At 52.3% G+C, this 22,656-nt stretch overlaps 1 protein-coding gene across 1 annotated transcript in view; it reads left to right on the forward strand.

Annotated features, from left to right (window-relative positions):
* LOC119801846 (c-Maf inducing protein) overlaps nucleotides 1-22,656 on the forward strand; it is a 191,785-nt gene that overhangs the window by 146,511 nt on the left and 22,618 nt on the right. Inside the window, exons 4-9 of the mRNA XM_038312556.1 lie at nucleotides 1,982-2,143; nucleotides 6,314-6,355; nucleotides 11,976-12,038; nucleotides 15,990-16,070; nucleotides 19,657-19,760; nucleotides 21,372-21,476. Coding sequence (XP_038168484.1) covers nucleotides 1,982-2,143; nucleotides 6,314-6,355; nucleotides 11,976-12,038; nucleotides 15,990-16,070; nucleotides 19,657-19,760; nucleotides 21,372-21,476 — 557 coding nt within the window. The remainder of the gene's footprint in view (nucleotides 1-1,981; nucleotides 2,144-6,313; nucleotides 6,356-11,975; nucleotides 12,039-15,989; nucleotides 16,071-19,656; nucleotides 19,761-21,371; nucleotides 21,477-22,656) is intronic.

Raw genomic sequence — 22,656 nt, forward strand, 5'->3', positions numbered from 1 at the left:
TCGAGGAAAGCGCTAGTGGCAGGTCCAGAGGAGCCTGGTGTAGACCTGGCTGTAACATCGTGTCATTAAAATAAGAGTTAGGGACACACTCGCGGCCACCCTCTTCACCAGCACAAGCGATTTACTTGTCACTGGGGTGCCCGGCACCAGGAGAACTTGCCACGCCTCCTCCATCCTCCGAATGTGGAAGCCCGTGGGCATTCCTGCTTCTCTTCCACCCCCTGTGCTGTGCACATGCTGCTCTCACTTCTGTAACCCGGTGTAGCCCAGTCCAAGGAGAGCCGTGGAGAACCAAGGGCTCCAGCACAGAGCCATGGGGTCAAGGAGGTGGGAGAAGAGAGAGAGGTAAGGCAGGTTGGTGGATGAGAGGACTAGTGTAAAGAAAGAAGGGACGAAGGGAGAGGGGCATTAAAAAAAAAAAAAAAAAAACGCCACAGAGAAGGCACACCCGTAATCCCAATATCCGGAAGGCGGAGGCAGGAAGATGAGCAGTTTGAGGTTAACCTGGACCAAATAGCGAGTTTCATGCCACCCTGAGTTGCTTGATGTCCTTCCTCAGCAAAACAAAAAACACCCCATAGATAAAAGTTTCTGCGTGTGATGCAGGTGGCAGGCAGCAGGGAATCAGCCAGCAAGTAGGTAGCCCTACAAAAGGATGAGAAAGGATGGAGGTGAGAAAGGATGGAGGATACCGTTTCTGTTCCTGCAGGTTGTACGTGTTTGAGAGAGACAAGTATCGAGTTTCATTCGTGTTGGATGTTTTGTCTGGAGTGGGTGCGCATGTGCATAACTGCATAAAGGAAATGAACTATGTGGTCCAAAGATGGATGTGGGTCCCACTGAGTCTGGGAGGCAGTTCTCTTAACACCTCCCATATCCTAATTTATGAACATGGGACCTAGGGCCCTTCAGGTGAAATAATGGCTAAAAGGAGCCATTGTCCTCCTGTTCCCATTCCCATCCTGTTGCATTTGGGATGTGCCTCTCTCTCCCCATCCCCTTCCATTTCAGCCCAGGTCCTAAAGTCATTTTGTAATTCTTAATTCAGAAACAGCACAGGGAGACCTCAAGGGCCTTCAGACTGAGCTTCAGTCATCAGAAAGGGCCCCTCCCCTCCACTTTTCCCTTGTCCTCATTCAGTCTGAGGCTCAGAGGTTGTGGCATGTCACCCCATCTGGCTACTGGCACAGGGTGCCGTGACTCTGAGATTACACTTTCCCCGCAGAGCAGGGAGTTTAGCACTAAGTGATGAAGCTCCTTCTGTTGAGAGTCCCAGCAAGCAAGGCGGCGCAGGGCCAGGCAGGCAGCCACGGGGAGGGGAGCACTTGACTTGGACCTCCGCCCTTCAAGGCCTCTGTTTCCATGATGTCAGAGAGGCGGAACTAACGGGGCCTCAAATCCAGGAGGCAGCAGCCCCTGCCCTGCATTTGAGTTTGGAGGCCGCGCCGCCGATGGAGGTGAGCATGCCTCTGTCTTCCTCGCCTGGCTTCCTCGGGCCATCCTGGACTCAGTCTCCACCTGGCTGAAGCTAAAGCCTTCATCCTGACCATCCTGTTCTTTGTCTCAATGCCACTTGCCAAGAGGCCTCATAGGATCTGCACGGGCACCAGCTCTGCTCATAGAAAGCTTTCTGTGGGCCGGGAACGCTCCCACCCTTACTGTGCTTGGCGACTTGGGGACTGAGTTTGGCAGAAGACACGACCTAAAAGAGCAGTCTCCTAATTCTTTTTCATGTGTCATCGGGAGCAGGGTGGGAAATTGCTGTCCTGGCGTTCGGAGCCTGCCTGTCTGCAGACGCACCCTTGACCTTGGATGGAGCCTGTTGCTTTCTTCATGCATCCATTTCCTTTTGGGGAAGAGCTCAATCCAGGTGGACAGCTTCCCAGGACCTTTTCACCCCAGCCAGGGAGGTTCTTTGATCATCTTGAGTCTTTTGCTAAATTGGTGATGTATTCCCATCTCTCTCTCTCTCTCCACCCAGAAAAAGATATATAAATACAAGAAAGTCCTGAGTAACCCGAGCCGCTGGGAGGTTGTCTTGAAGGAGATACGGACACTGGTGGACATGGCCCTCACGTCCCCGCTGCAGGATGATTCCATCAACCAGGCCCCGCTGGAAATCGTCTCAAAACTGCTCTCTGAGGTAAGGTGTTCCTCCCCTCCCCCCAAGTTTGACGTGGCTCTCTCTCCCCTTTAAGGTGTCTATCTTTTCTTCCATTTCGTTCTCAGCCCCATCTGAGTGAGCAGGAGAGATCTACCCGCGGTGTGCCATCCCCCTGTCGTTACTAAGGAAGAGTTTCCTACCACGCCTTGAGGGCATCGAGAGTGAGCCTTGCCAGCTCCTGTTGCCTCCAGCTTGTCTGGAGGTATAGGGTGACTGTTGCCTTTGCTAAGTCCTAGGTCAGACCCAAGATTTGGATGGTGGCTCTGGCAGCAGCCGCTGCAGCTACCGTGGTCAAGTGCCAACTTTGGTCCTCTAAGGCCCTGGATCAGAGGTTCTCAACCTTCCTAACGCTGCAACACTGTAATACAGTTCCTCGTGTTGTGGTGACCCTCAACACAATTATATTCATTGCGACTTCATAACTTACTTTGGTACTATTATGAGTTGGAGTGCAAATATCTGTTTGGGTGACCCCTGTGAAAGGGTTGTTTGATCCCCCCAAAGGGGTCACAACCTGCAGGTTGAGAGCCACTGCCCTAGATGAACCCTTCATCCTGCTCTGTCCAGCTGAGGCAGCATCTCATTCTGCTTTCGTTCAGCCCTTCTTAGCGTTCTGTCCCGCTCACCCCCAGCTGTCCACAGATAGGCATTGTTTGCCTCGCTCGAGGTTTTAAAACCAGAACTGTGGGCGTGTCAGGGGGTGGCAGGAAATTGCCATACATGCACGAAACGGTCAAACAATAAAACAAGGCCAAAAAGTAAAAAAGAATCGGACTTCAGCACAATGGCCATTTCCAGGTTTTCCTTAAAGACGCAAAATCTGGCTACACTGGGCAGCTACTGCTATTCAGCATCCTGTTCTGGGCTGGCTAGCGCCATCCACTATACCAGGCAGCCCTCTGCTAGAGCTTATGCCACTGCCGGGCACGGTTATGGACAGGAGAGTGTAGTACCAAGGCCCTGGCCTCCCAGCCCACGTTCATCGGGGGCTGCAGCAGTCATGGAGAGGCATCCTCAGTCATCCCAAATGAGTGGGGGTATTCCCAAACCCTACTGCAACCCACTGGGATCTGTGCACTGATTCCTGCACTCTACAAATAGCCACACTGTTCTGGTGTATGTGCCTGCCTGACCCCTGGGGATGCAAGGGTTGCTGACTCCCTATTTAAAATAGCCACCACCACCTGAGTGATGTCCCCATCCCCCCCTCTCTCTAGAGAGTGTCATCCCCTGTGTCCCAGTTCACTCCCATGCATGCTCCCTTCAAACTTCTGGATACTCCATCAGCGTTTCTCGGCTGTCCTAGGCTGGCCACCACCTTGTAGCCCAGGAACTCGGGTCCTCTTTGATACAGAATGTTGGGGGTCCCTCCCCTGGAGGGGTGAGCTTAGAAAGTGATGGCAGTGGCAGACAGACAAGTGGGGTGGGATACACGGGTGGGAGAGAGAGCTTTGTTCTAAGGAGGGCCATGTGCTGGTGTGAACTGGTGTGAATCACAGCCACGGTTCCCAGTCTCAGGGCCTCCTGCCTGCCCAGTGTCCAGCCCTTAGTTCAGGCTACTAACCCAGCGTGAGGGAAAGAGGCTCAGGCAGATGAATCTCCAGTTGTGTGTTAGTGGGTTTACAGTTCATCAGACATGAGCGACATAAGGAAGGTGGATTTGGGCTTGCCGTTTGAAAGTGCAGTCTGTCTTGGTGGAGAAGGCAGGGCAGCAGGAGCTGGAGATAGCTGGGCACACTGCATCCACAGTCAGGAGGCAGAGAGAGAGAGAGAGAGAGGGAGAGGGAAAGGGAGAGAGAGAGAGAGAGAGAGAGAGAGAGAGAGAGAGAGAGAGAGAGAGAGAGAGAGAGAGTTGGTACTCAGCTCACTTTCTCCTTTCCATTCAGTCCAGGACCCCAGCCCAGAGATGATGCTGCCCATGTAGGGTGGGTTTTCCCACCTCAGTTAACCCAGATTAGAAACTCTCTCACAGACATGTCCAGATTCTTGTCTCCATGGCGATTCTAAATCTTAACAAGTTGACGTTGGGCAGTAGCTCACCAAGCTACACAGCTGACACTAGGGACCACCCCCAGGTCCACCCAGTAACCAGGCTTGCATCCCATGTAGGAACTGGGTGGAGGTGGGGGCACGCCACCTCACCAATGGGAGTAGAGGCCAAAGATCCAGAGTTTAGTCTCATCCTTGGTGATATAGTGAGTTCTAGGCCAGTCTGGGCTACATGAGATCCTGCCTCAGAAACAAACAAACAAATCAATAAATAAAATTAAAGCAAACAAACAAATGATGCCTGGAGTGGTGGCCCAGTGGTTAACCTTGCTGCCCTTGCAGAGGACCCAGGCTCAGTTCCCAGCCACTACATGGAAACTTACAATTGTGCACATACATACATGCAGGCAAAACACTGATACACATAAAATAAATTTTTTTTAAAAAAGCAAATCTGCCAGGCTAGTTATGACGCACGCCTTTAATCCCAGCACTCGGGAGGCAAAGGCAGGTGGATCTCCGTGAGTTCGAGGCCAGCCTGGTCTACAGAGCGAGTTACAGAACTGACTCCATAGCCACTGGAAAAGCATCTCCTGGGAGTTGTCCTCTGACCCGCACTTTACTTGGTGCTGTGACATGCGTGCACACCCACCCATGAAATAAATGTAATAGAGGAGGTTTTCAAAGCAAAAGTGAAACAGAATCCATGGACCAAGCAGAAAGCTCATTGCCTCCGTAAAGGAAGAGCAGAGCTGGCTTTCATCTGCCACAACTCGGTGACTCGTGTTTTTTAACCATCCACTAGACACAGGCCTCCCAGGATTAAAGTATTACAGTCAGAGAAACACCCCTCTGCTTGTCCCGGACACTGAGGATGGTGGCCCTTGTCTCAGCCTCCTGTACCCCAGATTGCTGGGCAGAGGCAGATGTCCGGCTTGGTACCTTTCCTTTGACCTCAGCTGGTCCTGGTCTGCTGGATGCCCCTATTCCCATTGGTCTGTTGTAACGGTAGGGGCAAGGGCCCTGCGCCATGCCAACCCTAAGCTCCAAATGTGGCTGTTGAGAAATGCAAGTGGACACTGGTGACAGCCTGTGCCTTCCAGAAGAAACACGGTAGACTGACGTAAAAGAGAACGCAGCAGGTGCTTTGAATTTTTCCAGGATTCCTGCCATTTCTTCACATACGCGCAGGAAGCTAACAACATAGGCAGTTTAACGGATTCCAGATCCAGAACAGGGAAAACCACGACAGCAACATAAACCAAAACAGGGTTATTAACCTAGTTTTGTTTTAGATGTGCATTACTCAAATGTGTGTTTAGCTGGAACATCTTGGGGGCGCTCGTGGCTTAGGGGCCTATTCTGAGAACCGCTGGAATAATCTATTATTGATCTAAAAAAACGGTTTACCTAGCGCCTGGTGGAGACTCGCAGAAGGTCTTTTTTCCTCCTTATGTGTTATGAACCTGTCCTCTGGTGTTAAGCAGTGTTCTAAGTCTAAAACCATCCTCAGATCACAGCCCCATGAGGTGCAGGTATCAGGACCCCCAGAGTAGTAGCTGAGTCTCAACAAGACCTGAGTCACCTCAGGCCTCAGAGCTGTGAGATGTGGGCAGGGAAGCTCAGTTTACCTTTGTCTACTATGGTTTTCTTTCTGTAGCTCTGATGAAACACCTTCACCCGAAGTGACTTAGGGAGCGAAAGGCTTATATTTCAGTTTACAGGTTGCAGTCAGTCATTGAGGGAAGTCAGGGCGGGAACTCAAGAACTTGAAGCGGGGACTGCAGAGGAACTCTGCTGCTGGCTGGCTCGCTTGGGCTTGTGCTCAGAGAGCTTTCTTATACAGCCCAGGACGGTCTGGGTAGGGCGTGGTGCTGCCCACAGTGGGCTGTGCCCTCCTACATCAATCAGCAATCAAATCGAGACAGTCCCCTGCAGACATTCCCACAGGTCAATCTGGGCTGTGTTCAGTGGACAGTTTAAGCTATCTAGGATGTACCCATTGTCCTGCTCTGTCCCAGAGTTAGCCTGCTGTTGTTGAGTGAAGAAGTAATTGGGGTGGGGGTGAAGACGGCTGAAGATATTTTGCCGTGCTGTGGGTCCTTGCCGTCCAATGCCCAGTTTTGTTGATTGTGCTTCCCTTCTTTCTCTGTCCTTTAGAACACAAACCTGACCACTCAGGAGCATGAGAACATCATTGTGGTAAGTTGCCAATCTCCCTCCCATTCCCTCATCCCTCAGTGCCCAGTCTGATACTGTTCCTAAAGCACTAGGCTGTGCCACAGCCCTGGCTATTGACAGATCACTTTTCTGCCCACCCCCCCATCCTGCCTCAGTGTATAGCGCAGAGCTGACTGGAGATGGCTGTGATGCCCAGCCTTTGGGATTCACTGCAAGCGGGTCTCTGTCACCCTTTCATTCCCAAGTCTCCAGGGAGGTGTGGCTTTCACTAGAGACATCATCCTGTCACTCACTGGACAGGTTAACCCTCTCTTGTGCCGGTTATGTCTCCTAATTAATCTGTGACTGAAAACCCCTCTGGTACACACCCATATAAGGTCATCTTTCTCAGAATTCAACAGTGTTGTAAGCACCTTTGGGTAAATATTTCCTGGGCCGTTTTAAGCTCTGAGACACTGTAATGCCAAGAGAGAAGAGGGATTGCACGGATGGCATCTGTGTCCCGCTCTGTTACCCGAGTCCTTACGTGGTAGGGACAACCCTGCTATCACAGATTCACCTGCTGTATAGGATGACAGATGTTATTGCTGCAAAGTAGAGGTAGATAGCGTGGGTGTATAGTGGAGTGACAGAATCCCGGGGGAGAGAGCCAGCAAGTTTCCCAGGGCAGTGACATCTGAGCTAGGCTTTGAAGCATCAATAGGAGTTTGCCAGCATCAATAGGAGTTTGTTAGATGCGGAAAGGCATCCTGGGAAGAGCAAACAATGTATTCAATGGTGCAGAGGTTAAAGCAACATGGTGTCCTGTGGGAACTTCGGCATTGCTAGAACATAAAGCCTGAGGGAGCAGAAAGCTGGGGAACAGAACTGGAATTGAAGCGAAGCAGGACACTGTCCTGGAGATCAGAGGGTGAGCCTGTGAGGAGGGGCTGCAGCTTTGGGGGTAACATGCCAGCCCCCGGTGCCCTTTGAGCTTCTCCAGCTGAGCCAGGCCCTGTATCCCATGAGCAAGCTCGCCTTTCATGTCTCAGTGGGGTCGGTGGCACTTTTTTTCCTGGTCTGGCACCTGGCTCATAACTGGTGCACCCGCCACCACAGCTCCCTTGACTGCTATTGACAGAGCCGTCTCCTGATGTCCTGTCAGTGAATCAGCTCATGTGGCAGGCCTTCACTACCTGTGGGAATGAGTGTGCCAAACCCCAGCTCTGCCCCCACCAGAGGCCAGCCCTGCCATGGGAGACCTGTGGTAGCTTAGTTATGCTAAAAACATGCCTCGGCCAAGGGGGCGGGGTGGTTCTGGGTGATGGAGGAGCACAGGGGAGAGGCAGCTGGTCTGCTTGACCAGTCGGGGTGCTTCCAGAGCCAGGTTGTCTTGAAGGGTGGGAGTGTCACCCCAGGGAAAGGCAGTGAGAGAAAGGACCTGTGTGCACAAAGCTGTACAGCCAGCTGGGTCAATGGCAGTCTGAGTGAGTGCTGCGGAGGAGGTTGTGTCCCCAGGTCCTGCTGGCCATCATGGCCTGGAGGGAGCATGAAAGTCCCCGACTCATAGAAGATTTAGGGAGAAGCTTATTCTGAGGAACCTAGCTGAAATGGCCACATTAAGCCCTCCATATCCCTTCCCCTCCCCCATCTCCAGACTATACGTGTCTTGCACATACACACACACTTACCCCTATCCTCTTCACTGCCACAGCTACCATCATTAGGGCTTAGCATCCTTACCGCGTCTCCTGGAGCCTCCCTGCAGCCCAGAGTTCTGTCCTCATAGTTGACCTGTTGACAGTCAGTCCCCTGTAGCAGCACTTGGTCATTCTCTGTGTACCTACTTTTACAGCAGAATTTGAGTTAGCTTTTTTCATTTCACCAGCCAGATCCCCAGGTTGTAAAAGCCATCAGTGGGTACCATTGGATGTCAGTAGAGACACACGAGCAGGCACACACATCCTGCCCTGGCCCACTGTCCGAGATGGTGAAGAAAGCAGACTTAATGTTAACACGGGTTCAAGCTCAGAAAATCTAGACCTGGCTGTGATCATTACTTAAAAAACTTTAAAACTTTATTATTATTCTATGTGTGTGGTGGTTTTGCCTGTGTGTATTTATGGGTATGGGTGTTTTACCTGCCTGTGTGTCTGTGTACCATGTGCCAGCAGTGCCAATGGAAGTCAGAAAGAGCCCTTTGGATCTTATTTTGGATCTTATCATATTGTTCTTGGGAACTGAGCCGGGCGGTGGTGGCGCACGCCTTTAATCCCAGCACTCGGGAGGCAGAGGCAGACGGATCTCTGTGAGTTCGAGGCCAGCCTGGTCTACAAGAGCTAGTTCCAGGACAGGCTCCAAAGCCACAGAGAAACTCTGTCTCGAAAAACCAAAAAAAAAAAAAAAAAAAGAAAGAAAAGAAATCCAAAGGGGTCTGCAGCATTGGCTCGGAGGTAGAGCCCCAGCCTAGAGTGCCCCGGTCAGGGGTGGGGCGTGTGGTGAAGCAATTACCTCCCATTGCTATCTTCAGAGACTGTTTACCCACAGTAACAGCTTGGGGCATGGGTCTGGTTCTTCTTGAGAGCAGTGTGACAAGGGACAAGTTCCACATCTGTCACCCCACCTGTCAGTGTGGCCCGGAGATCCTTTCAGGCCTTTCTTGCAAATTTCACGCTCAGGTGCCTCTCCCTCTGCATCGTGACATCTGCAGAGGGAAATCCCTCATTTTGAAGGTACCCTGGGCATTTTCAGAGTGTGACAATCCTTCACTCTCAAGAGGCCTTTGGGACAGAAATATCTCAAAGTGTACCAGGTACCCCTTAGGCCCAGTTCACCCTCATGAGACCTACTTCATAAAGATGCCTCTCGCAGGCACGTCCAACCTTTTGACATCGTGACACAATGTTGTCACCTGCAAAATTCATGCGCAGGAACCTTGTGTTGAGTTTCCAAAATAATTACCAAAATACCTCAGTGTTTTAAATTTAATTACTGTGTGTGATACATGGGGGGAGGGGCGGGGGGGGGGACGCATGTGTGCCGTGGGGTATGTGTGGAGATCAGCAGGCAACTCTGTGGAGCCGGTTCACTCGTCCTTTCTGTGTGGGTTCCTGGGACCAAACTCAGGCCATGAAGCCTGTGCAGCAATCCCTTAACCCTCCAAGCGTCTCACCAGCTCTCGTCGTGTTTCTAAGTTCGCGATTTTGTGGACTGCATTCATGGCCATCCAAGGGCTACAAGTTGGACATGCTTGTTATTTCTATTCACTGCTGTCCTTTCCAGCCCAGTGACCTCAGTGCCCAGACTCCGTAAGAGACACCAGTCTGATGCCTTTCTCACTGGCTGCTCAGGATTCTCTGAGCCATCATACCTAACATGCCAAGCAAAGGACCTGGCTTCTAGAGAGAATCCACCAAAACGAGGGCTTGCTTATTGATTGTATCTATATATTTAAATAAACTCATCACTTTATGCTCTGCCAAGACCTAGCAAACCCCCCCTGACCCACTGTCTCTTTATCTGTACCTGTGGGTGTAAGGATCAGGTGAGGGTGTGGCTTGAACGTGAACCTTGGCAACTGTTGTCAGTGCTAAACTCGCTCCCTAACCCCACACTGTAATTCACTTCCATTAGGAAAACCTGGCAAAAAGGGACTAGAATGACCCAACCCAAGGGGACCACACCCTGTCCTGCACTGGTACCCAAGTAGAATATGGGCAGTGCCTCGTGGGCAGAGAAGGGGCCTCCCATCCTGTTGTTGCCACTGGGACCTGAAGCCTTCCTTTGTTTAATGAACAGGGCCGTGCTCGGTCATCTGGCCCTGGGGTGGAGAGTGGGACATGTCTGCTTCCAGGAGACAGAAAGAAGGCAGCAGATACCGAGGCAGTGTCCTGGCTGATCAGGTCACAGGGAAGCCTACCGCTCTCTTCCATATCATGCTGTCCCTCGTTGCCCAGTTTCTCCTCCAACGTAGTCATTGTCCCCAAACTCTGGTTTGTTCCGTGGTGATGTGAAGAGTGGAGCTGTATCCCTAGAGCAAACAGTAACCCACGCATGAGGTCACCAGAGTGGGCTCCGAGTCCTGGCTCTGCTGCTTGCCAACTGTGCACCCTGGGCCTGTGCCTTCGCCTCTCCTAACTTAATCCTCCATTCTCAGCGGATCGGTCCCAACCTCCCAGTGTGTGGAGAAGCCACACGGTTCTCGTCACACATAGGCTGACGTGTGGGGCACTGAAGACCCATTGCAAACACTGTCATTCTGTCATCTGCATGGGGTGGGATGGTGAGAGGTGTCATTAGCCCTGCACTGGGCTGGGATCCCTTGACCTGAGTTCTCTGGGACTGCCCAGCAGCAGAAATGGAGCCAGAATGACAAGATGATAATCTTTTTTTTTTTTTTCCTTTCAAAAATCGTTGGTATTGTGTCAGTTGAAATGGGAGGTGTCACCTGTGGCTGGTGGCCACCATGCTGGATACTCTAGGAGCAGATAAAAGAGAGGAGGTCTGAACGTGGCTTTGCCTAGTGGTCTAAGTGGTGGCAGCTTCATCTCAGGACTGCCCACCTGAGTACCTGGTTGCCAGCAATCTCAATCTCTTGATCTCTCCTCCCTCCTCCCTGGTGCCTGGCATTGAACCCAGGGCCTCACACAGACTAGGTAAGCCCCCCATCACCGAGCAGCATCTAGGCACTTTTTTGTTGGGACTTACTTTAGCATAAGGTCTTGATGTCTCTGTCCTTGAACTCACTCTGTAGTGCAGTCCCCCTGCCTCAACCTCCCAGGCAGCCGGAATTGACTTCTGAACCTGGCTTTACCTACTTTATGCAGTCTTTTCCACTGCTCCCCTAGAACCAGCTAGGCCCTCGTGTGACACAGCCAGCCCCAAGGAGACTTGCTAAGCAGTTCCTCGTCTTTAATGTGAACTGAGATGTGCTTAGAGCTGCTATGTGTTGTCACATTCAACAAGGTGAGGCCACAGGTTCTGCTGGGCCTGCCATTGTGCACCCCACAAAGCACATTCAGCCATCAGGCTGAGGAACCCCGCTCTCTGATGACTGCAGAGACTTTTTGGACTGTACTTGAGACAAAGCCACTTGCTCCAGTGGATTCCCTCCCCCCATAGGAACATAGAAGGTGCCCAGATCCTTTGTTTATTTTTTTAATGATTTATTTTTATTTCATGTACGTTTGCTGGTATGAAGGTTTTGGATCCCTTGGAACTGGAGTTACAGACAGTTGTGAGCTACCATGTGGGTGCCGGGAATTGAACTTGGGTCCTCTGGGAGTGCAGCCAGTGTTCTTAACCACTGAGCATCTCTCCAGCATCCCAAATTCCTTGTTTAAAATGACATCGTGTTCACCCAATAAGTTGTCCTGCTGCTTCGTCAGGAGTTGTGGACTTACAGGCACTATGGATAAATGCCAGCTAGGCATAAATCCCCTGAAGCCAGATGTGCCACTGTGGGTCTAGCCTGCAGCCTCCCTGCACTCTGGAGTTCTGGTCTGTAAGTTAGAAAAGGAGCTCTACCCAGCGGGAAGGTAGAGGGATGTTTTCATTTCACTGCAAGGGGCTGTGTTCTGCAGCCACGCCCCTCACTCCCACCCCACCCCCACCCCCACCTCCACCAAGTCCTGCAGACTCATGGCTGTTCACTTTCTCATAGGCAATTGCACCTCTGCTGGAAAACAACCACCCACCACCAGATCTCTGTGAATTCTTCTGCAAGGTATGGTATCACCTCAGTGGGCCACTAAAGGCCACCGTCAACACGGTGTGCAAACCAGAGTATGTCTGAATGCACAGCCTAGTCAGAGTACCAGGTGCAAGCAGGAGGCTTTGTGGGTACCCGTCTGGGGGGCTGCTGTTCTCTGACAGACGGGCTGAGGAAGAACCCGGCGTCTGGCTTTTCTGTGGACTATTCCTGGCTGTCTTGGGAGGCAGCTTGCAGCCAGTCTTCTGGATTCCTGACGTCAGAGCTGGGTTATTCTTAGCTGAGGCTCCTCTGAGCACTGGCTGGCCCAGGGTAGGGGCCTGACTGCAGGGCTTTCCCTGGACAAGGGAAACTGGCAACATGTGCCAGGTCATCTTGGAGGAGCCACAGAGCAGGGCAACATGCCCAGGGACCTGATGCCAACCTCACAGCAGTTTGTATGCAACATAGCCAGCCACACCAGGGCACAGGGCCTTTCCAGAACAATAGCAGAGCAGCCTGGGGGCTGGGCTGACCCACAAATCTGTCCATCCTTTCTCTCTCTCTCTCTCTCTCTCTCTCTCTCTCTCTCTCTCTCTCTCCCTCCCTCCCTCCCTCCCTCCTGTCTCTCTTTCTCTCTCTGTCTCTGTCTCTCCTTCCTCCCCTCCCTCCCCCCCTCCCTCCCTCCCTCCTGTGTGTGTGTCCTGTAATAACTTGATATCCTTAGAAAGACAGATGCTTATATCTTTCACCCCTCCAGCACTGCCAGGTCTTAGCCTGCAGACAAACTTCCTTTGTCCCTGCTGCATGGTTCCCTTAAGCACTATGTGGGGCCCCTGCCCCCTTCTACAGCCCCATGCTGCCCAATGGGAACATGTAGGCTATGCTTATCATGAAATAAGCATACAAAGCAGGAACAGGGTTCTTGACAGAAACCCTAGTTTTTCCGGCCCCTCGATGGCTGGCAGCAGAGTGCTGGGGGTTGGGGGCTTGGAAAACGGGACAAGACTGTATTCTCTTTGGCTCTGCTTCTCCTATAAGGAGACCCCTTTCCCAGTGACTCATACACTGGCCAGCCCATGGCATCCAGGGGCACTTCTTCAGGACCCAGCACAGAAGCCCCTTTTCCATGCCGTATAGGCAATGGGCCCTCGGGTCCAAGCGGGCGAGCATCCATCAGCATGACGAGCCCACGCAGGAGAGAGGCTTCCACCACCACTACCCAGAGTCAGCTCCTAGGCAGGTGGAGTAAGAGAGGCCGAGCCTTAGGCTCCTGTAGGATCAGTTAGCTTCTTCACAGCCTGCTGCTCAGTTTTATCCACGCAAGTACCAAGCAGGCTTCTCAAGCTTGTGGTTTTTCCATGTATGGTTACAAATGTTTATTCTAGAAAATTGACCTGTGTTCAAAGTCTTTTTAAAAATGTATTACTTAATTCTATGTGTTTGTGCATACATGTGCCGTGATAAGTGTGTCGGGGGATCACAGGATAACTTGTTGGAGTCAGTGCTTTCTTCCCGCCTTGTAGATTTGAGGGATCAGACTCAGGTTGTCAGGCTTGGTGGCCTTACCTGCTGAGCAACTTCACCAGACCCCCAAAGTAAGTCTTTCCCTGGGGTTCCTGCTAGCAGGAAGTATAATAGGAGAAAACAGACCTTGCCAGGCAGTCCCTGCTGGAACCTAACTGGAAGAGGTGAGGATCTGCCCAGTGCCTGGGGCTTCAGGCTGTCTTCCCCCTGGAGGCTAAGTCCAGAGAGAGGAGCTTTATAGCTTCAATGGCCTCCACACCAGCCTCCAGGGCCTCTCTAAGGAGGCTCCAGACAGTCTTTCCTGCTGGACTTCCAGGCCCCAAACACAAAGACCTGAGGAAAATTTGCTGTTCTCATTTCCCAGAAAAGCCCTGGGCTCTTTCTCCCAGGTCCGCTGGTCTGACTAAGAGTTGCGGATTGAATTCTTCTGGGGCTATAGGGCTCCTATGTACAATCAGGTCAGTGGGGCAAGCAAGCTTGTCTGCTCAGCACCGAGCCTCATGTTGATTCCTACTGCTGCATAAAACTGGGGGTGATCGCTCACATCTGTAATTCCCCCGCACTCGAGAGATGAAGACGGGAGAATCAGAGTGTCAGAGTCATCCTTGGCTACACAGTAAATTCCAGGCTAACCTGGGCTGTGTGAGACGTTGCCTTAAATGCTAGTGTGAGGGACTCAATGATGGTGAGGAAGGAAGAGCCAAGCTTGGCCTGCGGACTCCTGCAAGATACTGACAGCAGCCACTGGAAAGTCAGAGGCTGCTCCACATCCAGAATGTTCTTCAGCTTCTCAGACAGCCCTGCCGGATCTTACATAAGGAATGCAATTCGAGGGAGAAAAGACCCATCTGAAATGGTCCAGAACATTCGAGGTCAAACCAAAAGCAACAAAAGATCCTATCCCGTCTGGTTTTGTTTTTTTTTTTTTTTTCTTACTTAGTAAAAGAGAAGCACGATACCCTGTGGTTTTCACCCAGTCGAGTTAGAAACCTAAGTCCACCCACAGATGTGGATAGCGGCTTTAGTCAGTTTCCAGAACTCTGAAGTAATCGAGGTGTTCCTCCGTAAGTGAGTGGATAAATTAACTCTGGTCTGCCTATATGGTGGGATCAGGTGCCTTTCCTCAGGCAAATTTTGTGTTTTGACAACAGGGTTTCTTCACTGAGGTGGGGCTTGCCAATTGGCTAGGCTGGCTGACCAGTGAGCCCCCTCCTGTCTCTTCCTCTCCGGTGCTGGAATTACAAGCATTTTGATTTTCACTTTTACTTATGTGTAAATGCAGGTCACGTGTTAGGTTTATGTGGTTTCCCATGGAGGTCAGAAGAGGGCACCAGGTTTCCTGGAGCTGGAGTTTACAGGTGGCTGGGAACTGCCTGGTGTGGGTGCTGGGAACCAAACTCCTATCTTTTGCAGCTTTAGCCTTTCTGACTTAATTCCCTCATAACCATGGAACCGTCCCTCCTGCCTCGTGCCTGGGGTCTGGGGATGGCACCCAAAACGTGTTTTACTGAGTCATTTCCCCTGGCCCCATCTGGGCACTCTTCCTCAACATTACAAAGAAATGAGGAGCCAGGTGTGGTGGTGCACACCTGTAATCCCAGCAGTGGGAAGACTGAGGCAGGAGGATAGCCTGAACTACCTAGTGAGACCTGTCTCAAAAAAGGAAGGGAACAAAGAGGGGAGCTGCCGCCAGCCAGCAGGGAGCACTAGCCTCACACCCCGGGAGTGTTAGCACTCGGGAACACCATGCTGCGCAGGATGTGTGTCTTTGTGATTTCAGCTATGAGTTAAGACTCTATAGTCCCCAAATCTGAAATCCATGATGCTCTGAAACCCAAAACTTTGAACGCTGGCATGACGCCAGGACCAGGAAACTGTCAAAATCGGCACACCGAAAACATTGCATAAAAACATTCAGGCTCTACATAAAAAAAAAAAGAATCAACTGCTCTTCGGTCTCCTCATTTCAGAAAAGCCCTGTTCACCGCTGTATACAGCTCTAGGAGGGGCAGGCTGCTAGGGAGGTTCGGAGTTCAGTGGTTGCAAAGGCTGGAGGAAGGGCAAGGTGCTAGGCAAACAGAGTTCAAGGCAGAACTGCTATATACTACTGTCGTGGTGATGTGTAGTCTTGGCCATGGATCCAGACCCTTAGAGTGTATACCCAGAGGCCACCCTGGTGTAGACGGGGCCCTGTGACGTGCCAGTATAGGCTAATCACTTGCAACAAGTGTGCTGTAAGCAGCTGGCAGATGGGGAAACCGTGACATGTCTTCACTTGGCGATTTTGCCATGAGCCTCAGCCTGCTCTAAAGCATGCAGTCTTTCTAAGTGAGCTGCGGCCACATTCAGCAAGGGAATCTATGTCCTTGTTGGGCTTGGTGACTTCCCCTGGCCTCTGGGAGCAGCGGGCTGTGGGTGGGGCTCCCCCAGCCTGCACTGACTATGTCCCTCTCCCTGCAGCACTGCAGAGAGCGGCCCCGGTCCATGGTGGTCATCGAGGTGTTCACCCCGGTGGTTCAGAGGATCCTTAAGCATAACATGGTGAGTGACTGGACAGCCTCGGGTGGGTGGATGTGGCCTGTGCTTGTTTCAGGAGCTGCGGCTGTGTGTAGCCTGTTCTCCAGGGCTGTTTTTCTTCACAAAAGCAGGCAGGAAAATCTTTCTCCAGTAGGTGAGAATAGATATGGTGGCTGGGGGCGTGGCTTCCGTACAGAGTGGTCCCCACTGTTGGGACATAGGCGGTACTCTGCTCTCTGGTGACCACTGGACCCTTACCCTGAGGATCTTTCCCCTTGTAGCCTGTCGCCCCGGCCCAATCTTAGGAAACAGAATATCTGCCCAGGTCATTAAAATAAGGAAAGTGTGAGCTGTTGCCCAGGCCAGAGGAAGGACACAGGACAACTGTCACATGCCATCCCAGAACAGACAGAGGGCATTGGAAGGGCAGGAGATGCCGTTCAGCATGCATGAGGCCCTAAGGTCTGTTTCCAGCGCCTCATAAACCAGGTGTGGTAATGTACCCCTCTAATCCTAGCCCTGGGGAGGCGAAGGCAGGCCAGTCAATTCAAGGTCATTCTCAACTACATGATGAATTCAAGGCCAGTGCGTTCTACATGAGGCCCTGTCTTTTGCAAAGGTGTCAGGGCACACACGTTAGGGAGAAAGTGATGGAAATCAAAAGGGAGTATAGTTTAGTTCGCTTTTGAAAAACATACAGGACGGAACTTAATTGTCCCCTTCGAGGACCCAGCAATCAACATCTTTGTGGCACTTAATGTAAGAATGACGGCTATTTTCTCAGTGCTACACATAGGGCAGCTGAGACTCGACGGCCAAGACCTGCTGGCTGACCACAGGCCTGCAACGCAGGCAAGGCCTAAGACTAACAAACATGTTCCTGGAGATTTAATTTGCACCTTTTTTGGAGCCGAACACCATGGTGTCATTAACTCAGTGACAGCTTTCTGACATTATATACATAGAAGTCTGGGACCCGAAAGACTAGGCAGGGTCACAGGGTCTGTGTCACCGCGAGTGTGTATGATACGGAGAGTGGACATCTAAGGTCAGTCACCTCGAGTGGTCCTGAGACAGCCATCGGCTGGTGGATTTTTTTAAGGTTGCCTGGGTACATGAAAAGACTCTGAGAAAAGGCAGCCTGGAAAATCAGTTCATGTGCCGCACACTGTCCTGTGCCCTCAGCCAAACCCCTGGTGGTAGTGGGAGGTGTGTATAGTGCAACCCCTCCCTCAGTCAGGCGTGAAAGTGCTTGGCAGTTGCACTACCCCGCCGGCTGTATTTGTGACAGACATCATTAATCGAGTGTGGCACACCTGCAGCCTCAGGGAGAGTTTTGCTACTTAGTGCTCTAGGCAGTAGGAATAACTGGGAACCGTGTGGGTACCATGAATAGATCCTGCTACTTGCGGGCATAAGCAATTCTGAGTATTCATTGGTAGTCAATAAACATCTCATAAGGGTTCTCTGGTGAAGCAGCCTTAAAGGGAAAAGTCAACAGTCTGGCCCCCAAGGGCTCAGCCACGCACTGTTAGCCTTGTGCTTGGTTCATTTCATGGGCTTCCAGGAGTGACCGTGGGGTAATATTTTCAATACAAATAAGAAATACCTCCAGGGCAAATGCATAATTTACATTGTCTGCTGGCCTGGCTTTTAAATGATGTCCCCTCAACCCCCACAGGCATCAGGGACATTAAATATCTGGGCCACATTTGACTCTTGGAGGATCTTGGCCATACTCAGGTTGACAGGAAGCACAGAAAGGAACCAGGAGAAGAGCGGGAAACGTAAAGCCGCGACTTAGAGTCTCATGACCACACATCCTTAACAGGGCTCAGGGAAGCAGTGTCTGCAGACTCATGTAACCCTAGAGACGGAGGGGGTAGAGATGGGTTCACCGTCCTTCATCCCACGGAGCCCTTCAGAGCAGCCCAGGTTGGCGTGACAGGCTGAGGCCACACAGCCTTTCTGTCACCTCTTGTCAGAGAACGGAGAACTGTGGGCATCTCCCTAAACAGGAGGGCCAGATGACCTGCCTCAAAGTCCGCCTGCTGGACTCCATTCCTAGCTCGGTGTCGTATGTGTGCATGCCCACCGTCTGCACAGGTGCCTGTGCGTGAGTATGTGTGCACGCTGCTTAGGCTCCTCCCTGGGTTCTGTTCTTCCCCTGTGTAAACAAACGACCTTAGAGAGCACGCTGTAAGGAAAGCAACACCCCTACTCCTGTGCTGAGGATTGAACCCAGGGCTCTGCCACTGAGCTACAAGGTGATTTTTTCAATAGGTCCTTGTTGAGCAGGAGAGGATGAGTTGGGTGACACCAGCTGTCACTCTCTTGATGGCCGAATGCATCTTTTTTCCAGAGGTGGAGCAAGAGTGTGTCCTTTCTCTCACTGACCAGACTATACATCTATGGCAGGGCACTGTGGGCTGGTACCTGTCGATGCTCACCATCCCACCCCTCACGGAGCATGGGAACAAGCACAAATGGACAGGAAGGCCTTCACTGCCCATTTCTCTAGTCAAGTCGAGGACTCACCAAGCCCCTGTACCACTCTAGGTACTTGGCTTCTCCCTCCTGGTCGGGCTTGCTCTGCCCACACCTGCTGATGTCATTCTCTTAGTATGCCACTCGGCTAGAGCAGGAAGAATCCCTTTGTCCTTGGCCAGGCCCCATAATTAAGCCTCAAGTGCAGTCAGAGATGGGCGCCTGTGGCTCTCGATGCGGCTGTCCCCCAGGTTAGGAGTGTTGCCTTTTTAAGTGCCCATCTTCCTCCTCATTGCTGCTGCCTCCTCCCTGACCCACCTTCAGTGACGCAGCCACGCTGCCCTTCCCTCGCTGTGTTCTTACACACTGCCTGCCTTCCTGCACGCCCACGCCTAACACCCACATCTCCTTCCAGCTCCCAGTCACCCCTAGCAATCCTCGTTTGTACATGGGTCTCACTGTGGAGCCCAGGCTGGTCTCAGACTCACAAACTTCCTGCCTCAGCTGCTCAAGAGCTAGGATCGCAGGTGCACGCCGTCATTCCTAGCTTCCCCTGTGCCTTTGAAGGTGGCTGTGGTCTTCACACACCCTTTGCTTTGGAGACCAGGGGTGTCTGAGGTCTACCAAACCAAAGGAAACCCCTGAGGGACTATGCCTCGTCCATCGCCACTCAAAAGCCAGCTTTCCCTGTCGCTCCTCCACCTGCGAGAAAGTTAGTGTCTTATCTCTGCCTATAACAGGGTACGTGGAACCACACTTGGGCTAGAACCAAGTTACCTACTCCCAACCCCAGGACTCACTGTAACTACACTGGAGCCTCTCTGATGGCTGAGTGCCTCGGACAGCAGCTCAGAGATGCAGGTGGCTACCTCCAAAGAACTTATAGTTTCCCAGGGTGACCAGGGACCAGGCGGGACATCTACCACTCAAGGTCCGGCGGAGGACAGACCTGGACTTGACCTCTGCCTGCTCGGCAGAGCCATGGGGTGGGAACGTGCAGCCTGCACCAGGACCCCTCCTGACCGTGGGGGTCATTAGAGGTGTGAGTGCAGGTGTGTGCTGTCTGCCTCCCCCAGCTCCTGTTAGCCAGGCCTCCGTAACTCTGCCTTTGTTGTCCCCGCAGGACTTCGGGAAGTGCCCAAGGCTGAGGCTCTTCACCCAGGAGTACATTCTCGCCCTGAATGAGCTCAATGCAGGCATGGAGGTGGTCAAGAAGTTCATTCAAAGGTGTGTCCCACCTACCCGCCCACCCCCTCCTCTCCCTGACCCACGCTCCCTGGTTTGTGATACACAGGGAAGATCAGTCTCTCACCTTGTAGGAGGCACACTCCACTGGACTCTCCCAGCCCTGCATGTTCCCGGCCACTTGCTTGTTGCATGACAGTGAGCCTGTCATTGTTCCTCTGTGATCCCGGGAGATGGTTGTGCAAATAAATAACTCAGGAGGAAGCCCTTAGCCTCTTAGGGGGAATCTCCTGGATCATGTGCTTGTCTCTGTACCCCTGTTCCCCTGGGACCGTGGGTGTTTAAGGTAGAACATGGACCAGGGACAAGAACAGCGCTGCCTTCTAACCTTGACCTGTACTCTGTGAGGTTTCCTTCTCAAATGTTCTCGTGCCTCAGTTTCCTCATCTGTGAAATAAGGTCCCCAGCACTCACGCTATCCAGTGACAATCCCAGTGAGCTGAAGGGTATTCGTTTGTCCTGTGTTTTAAGGAAACCTGACTTGGGGACTGGGGATTTGGCCCAGTAGGCAGATTGCCTAACATGCTTAAAGGCTGGGTTGGGTTCAGTCCCCAGCACCGCTGGAACCATGTGCCATGGTGCAGTTCTGTGGTCCCAACACTTGGTAAATGGAGGCAGGAGGATCAGAGGTCCAAAGTTATCTTTGGCTACGTAGCAAGTTCAAATCCAGCAGATGCTACGATGGACCCTGTCTCTAATAGGAGAAAAGAAACAGAGCCTCTTGGTCTAGTGATGAGACGGGGGTTTGTGACCTGCGCCCACTACAGGCTCACAGTGTATTCCTACACTCAGGCAGGTTGTTTTTCTTTGGGGTCTTGTGTTAACAGGGTCCCCTTCTAGGCCACACTGTGGTCTGTGGGGGCAGGGCAGGGCAGGCCTGTCTGTCTCAGTGACAGCAATTGTGATGACAGTTTATAAGAGAGTTGCGTACGTCATCCTGGGCACACAGGCCAGCCCGTTTTCCAGGTAAAGACCATGGCACAGGGACTAACGATGGTAGTCGTTAACACATACTGGGAGCTCAGTGATGTTGGAGGCACTGTGTTCAGCTAAGGTGACCTGAGTGATTGGGGGGGGGGGTGTTTTTGGTTTATAGTTTTTTGAGACAGGGGTTTTCTGTGTAACAGCCTGGACTGTCCTGGAATTTGCTCTGTTGTAGACCAGGCTGACCTCGAACTCACAGAGCTCTGCCTGCCTTTGCCTCCTGAGTGCTGGATGGGATTAAAGGTGTGCACCACCACTGCCTGGGTGAATAATAAAGCGCACATGTAAGAGTAAAACTGTCTCATGCTTAGTCATTCCAGAAACACCTGTACAAATGGGACGGTCCCAGGGCAAGGCCACTATATGCTGCATCCTTCTGTGAACTGAGGAGGGCCTGTCTCTTTCCACACAGCCCAAGGTGGAGGGGTAGAGTCTTAGCCAGGACTGTAGGCCTGAGTCTCCAGCCACATGGCACAGGCTTGCCACCTGGCCTCCACAGGGCTGGCAGAGCAGGCAGTCTCCCAGCTGGGCAGTACCTTAGCACCTCAGCCATACCTCAGGCCAACGGCTACTCCATAGCCTCCCCACCGTCTCTCTGCTCTCTTCCAGCATGCATGGCCCCACAGGGCACTGCCCACATCCCCGGGTCCTGCCCAACCTTGTGGCTGTGTGCCTGGCTGCCATCTACTCCTGCTATGAAGAGTTCATCAACAGGTCAGTGTTACCGTGCTGCGTTGGTTTGGGTAGGGGCGCAGTGCCACCTTGTCCTGGGAATGTGTTGCTGAAGAGGGTGGCTGGTCACCCATCTCTGGTGGGAAGGTGGAGCGGCTATTGCCGCCTTGACTTCATGCTGTTTGCCAAATGCCTCGGCCCATTGGTGTGGGCCCAGCCCTGGTGTAGGGCTGAGAAGGTGACGTGACATCCGGTATCAGTCGCTGCAAGGCCACAAGGCACCTGGGCTCTAGTTACTAGTATTTTATGCTGAAGGTTGCTCCCTCTGGGGCAGGGCAACACACTGAGGAGGGTGCTGTGAAGGACCGCTCAGACATGCGGGTATGTGTGTCACTCTAGGCGCTGGTCATTCTAGCACCCTGGAGACCGAGGCAGGAGGATTGCAGGTTTCAGGCTACAGAGTGAGAACTTGTCTCAAAAGAAGAGAAGCAGATGCATATATACACGTGTGTACTTGTGTGTGCATAGGGGAGGGGGCATTAGGTGTGTCCCCAGCGCTGCCATTTTGGAACTTGGGTCTTGGTGTTTCTCAAGAGCCTGCTGCAGAAGAGTACCATGTTCAGTGACCCTAGGAAGTGACTTCCTTGTACCTGTGAGCATTTCCCCTCCTGGGGGACACGTATGGGTCTCTGACTCCACCAGAGCCTGTCAGGTGGGGAGACAGGCGTGCACACGGTAAAACGAAGTAGTGAGGGAGCCAGAGGGGACTTACTATGGGTGCTTGCCTGGGAGAGGAGCCCCAGGAAGACTAAGTGCCTAGGATGTAGGTGGCACCTGTGGCTACAGTGGGCAGTTGCTGTGTCCCTCAACTGGGACCCCTGATGCAGGAGACTGGGAGTGGCCCACTTGTTGTCTGACTTGTCATCCCCCCCCCAGTTTCGATACTGACTCCACTTGTCTTGGTTGAGGCTGTTTAGGGGCACACAGGTACCACTGATCTGTGGGCAACTTTCTATAGTAGTCTCTTAGGTCTTCAGGGGCAATGCAGGACATGGTGGAGTCTGCTGCAGCTACCCGGTTGTTCAGTTGAAGCGCTACACAATTCCAAGGGGCCCCCACGGTCTAGACTTTGTCAGAGCGGGGCAGGTGGGGGGATAACATGTACTGAGGCATTCTCTCAACAAAAGGGCCCGAGTGCCTTTGGGGTCACTGACCTTGAGCA

The sequence above is a fragment of the Arvicola amphibius genome, chromosome 15 (genome assembly GCF_903992535.2).
Source record: "Arvicola amphibius chromosome 15, mArvAmp1.2, whole genome shotgun sequence".
Lineage (NCBI taxonomy): Eukaryota > Metazoa > Chordata > Mammalia > Rodentia > Cricetidae > Arvicola > Arvicola amphibius.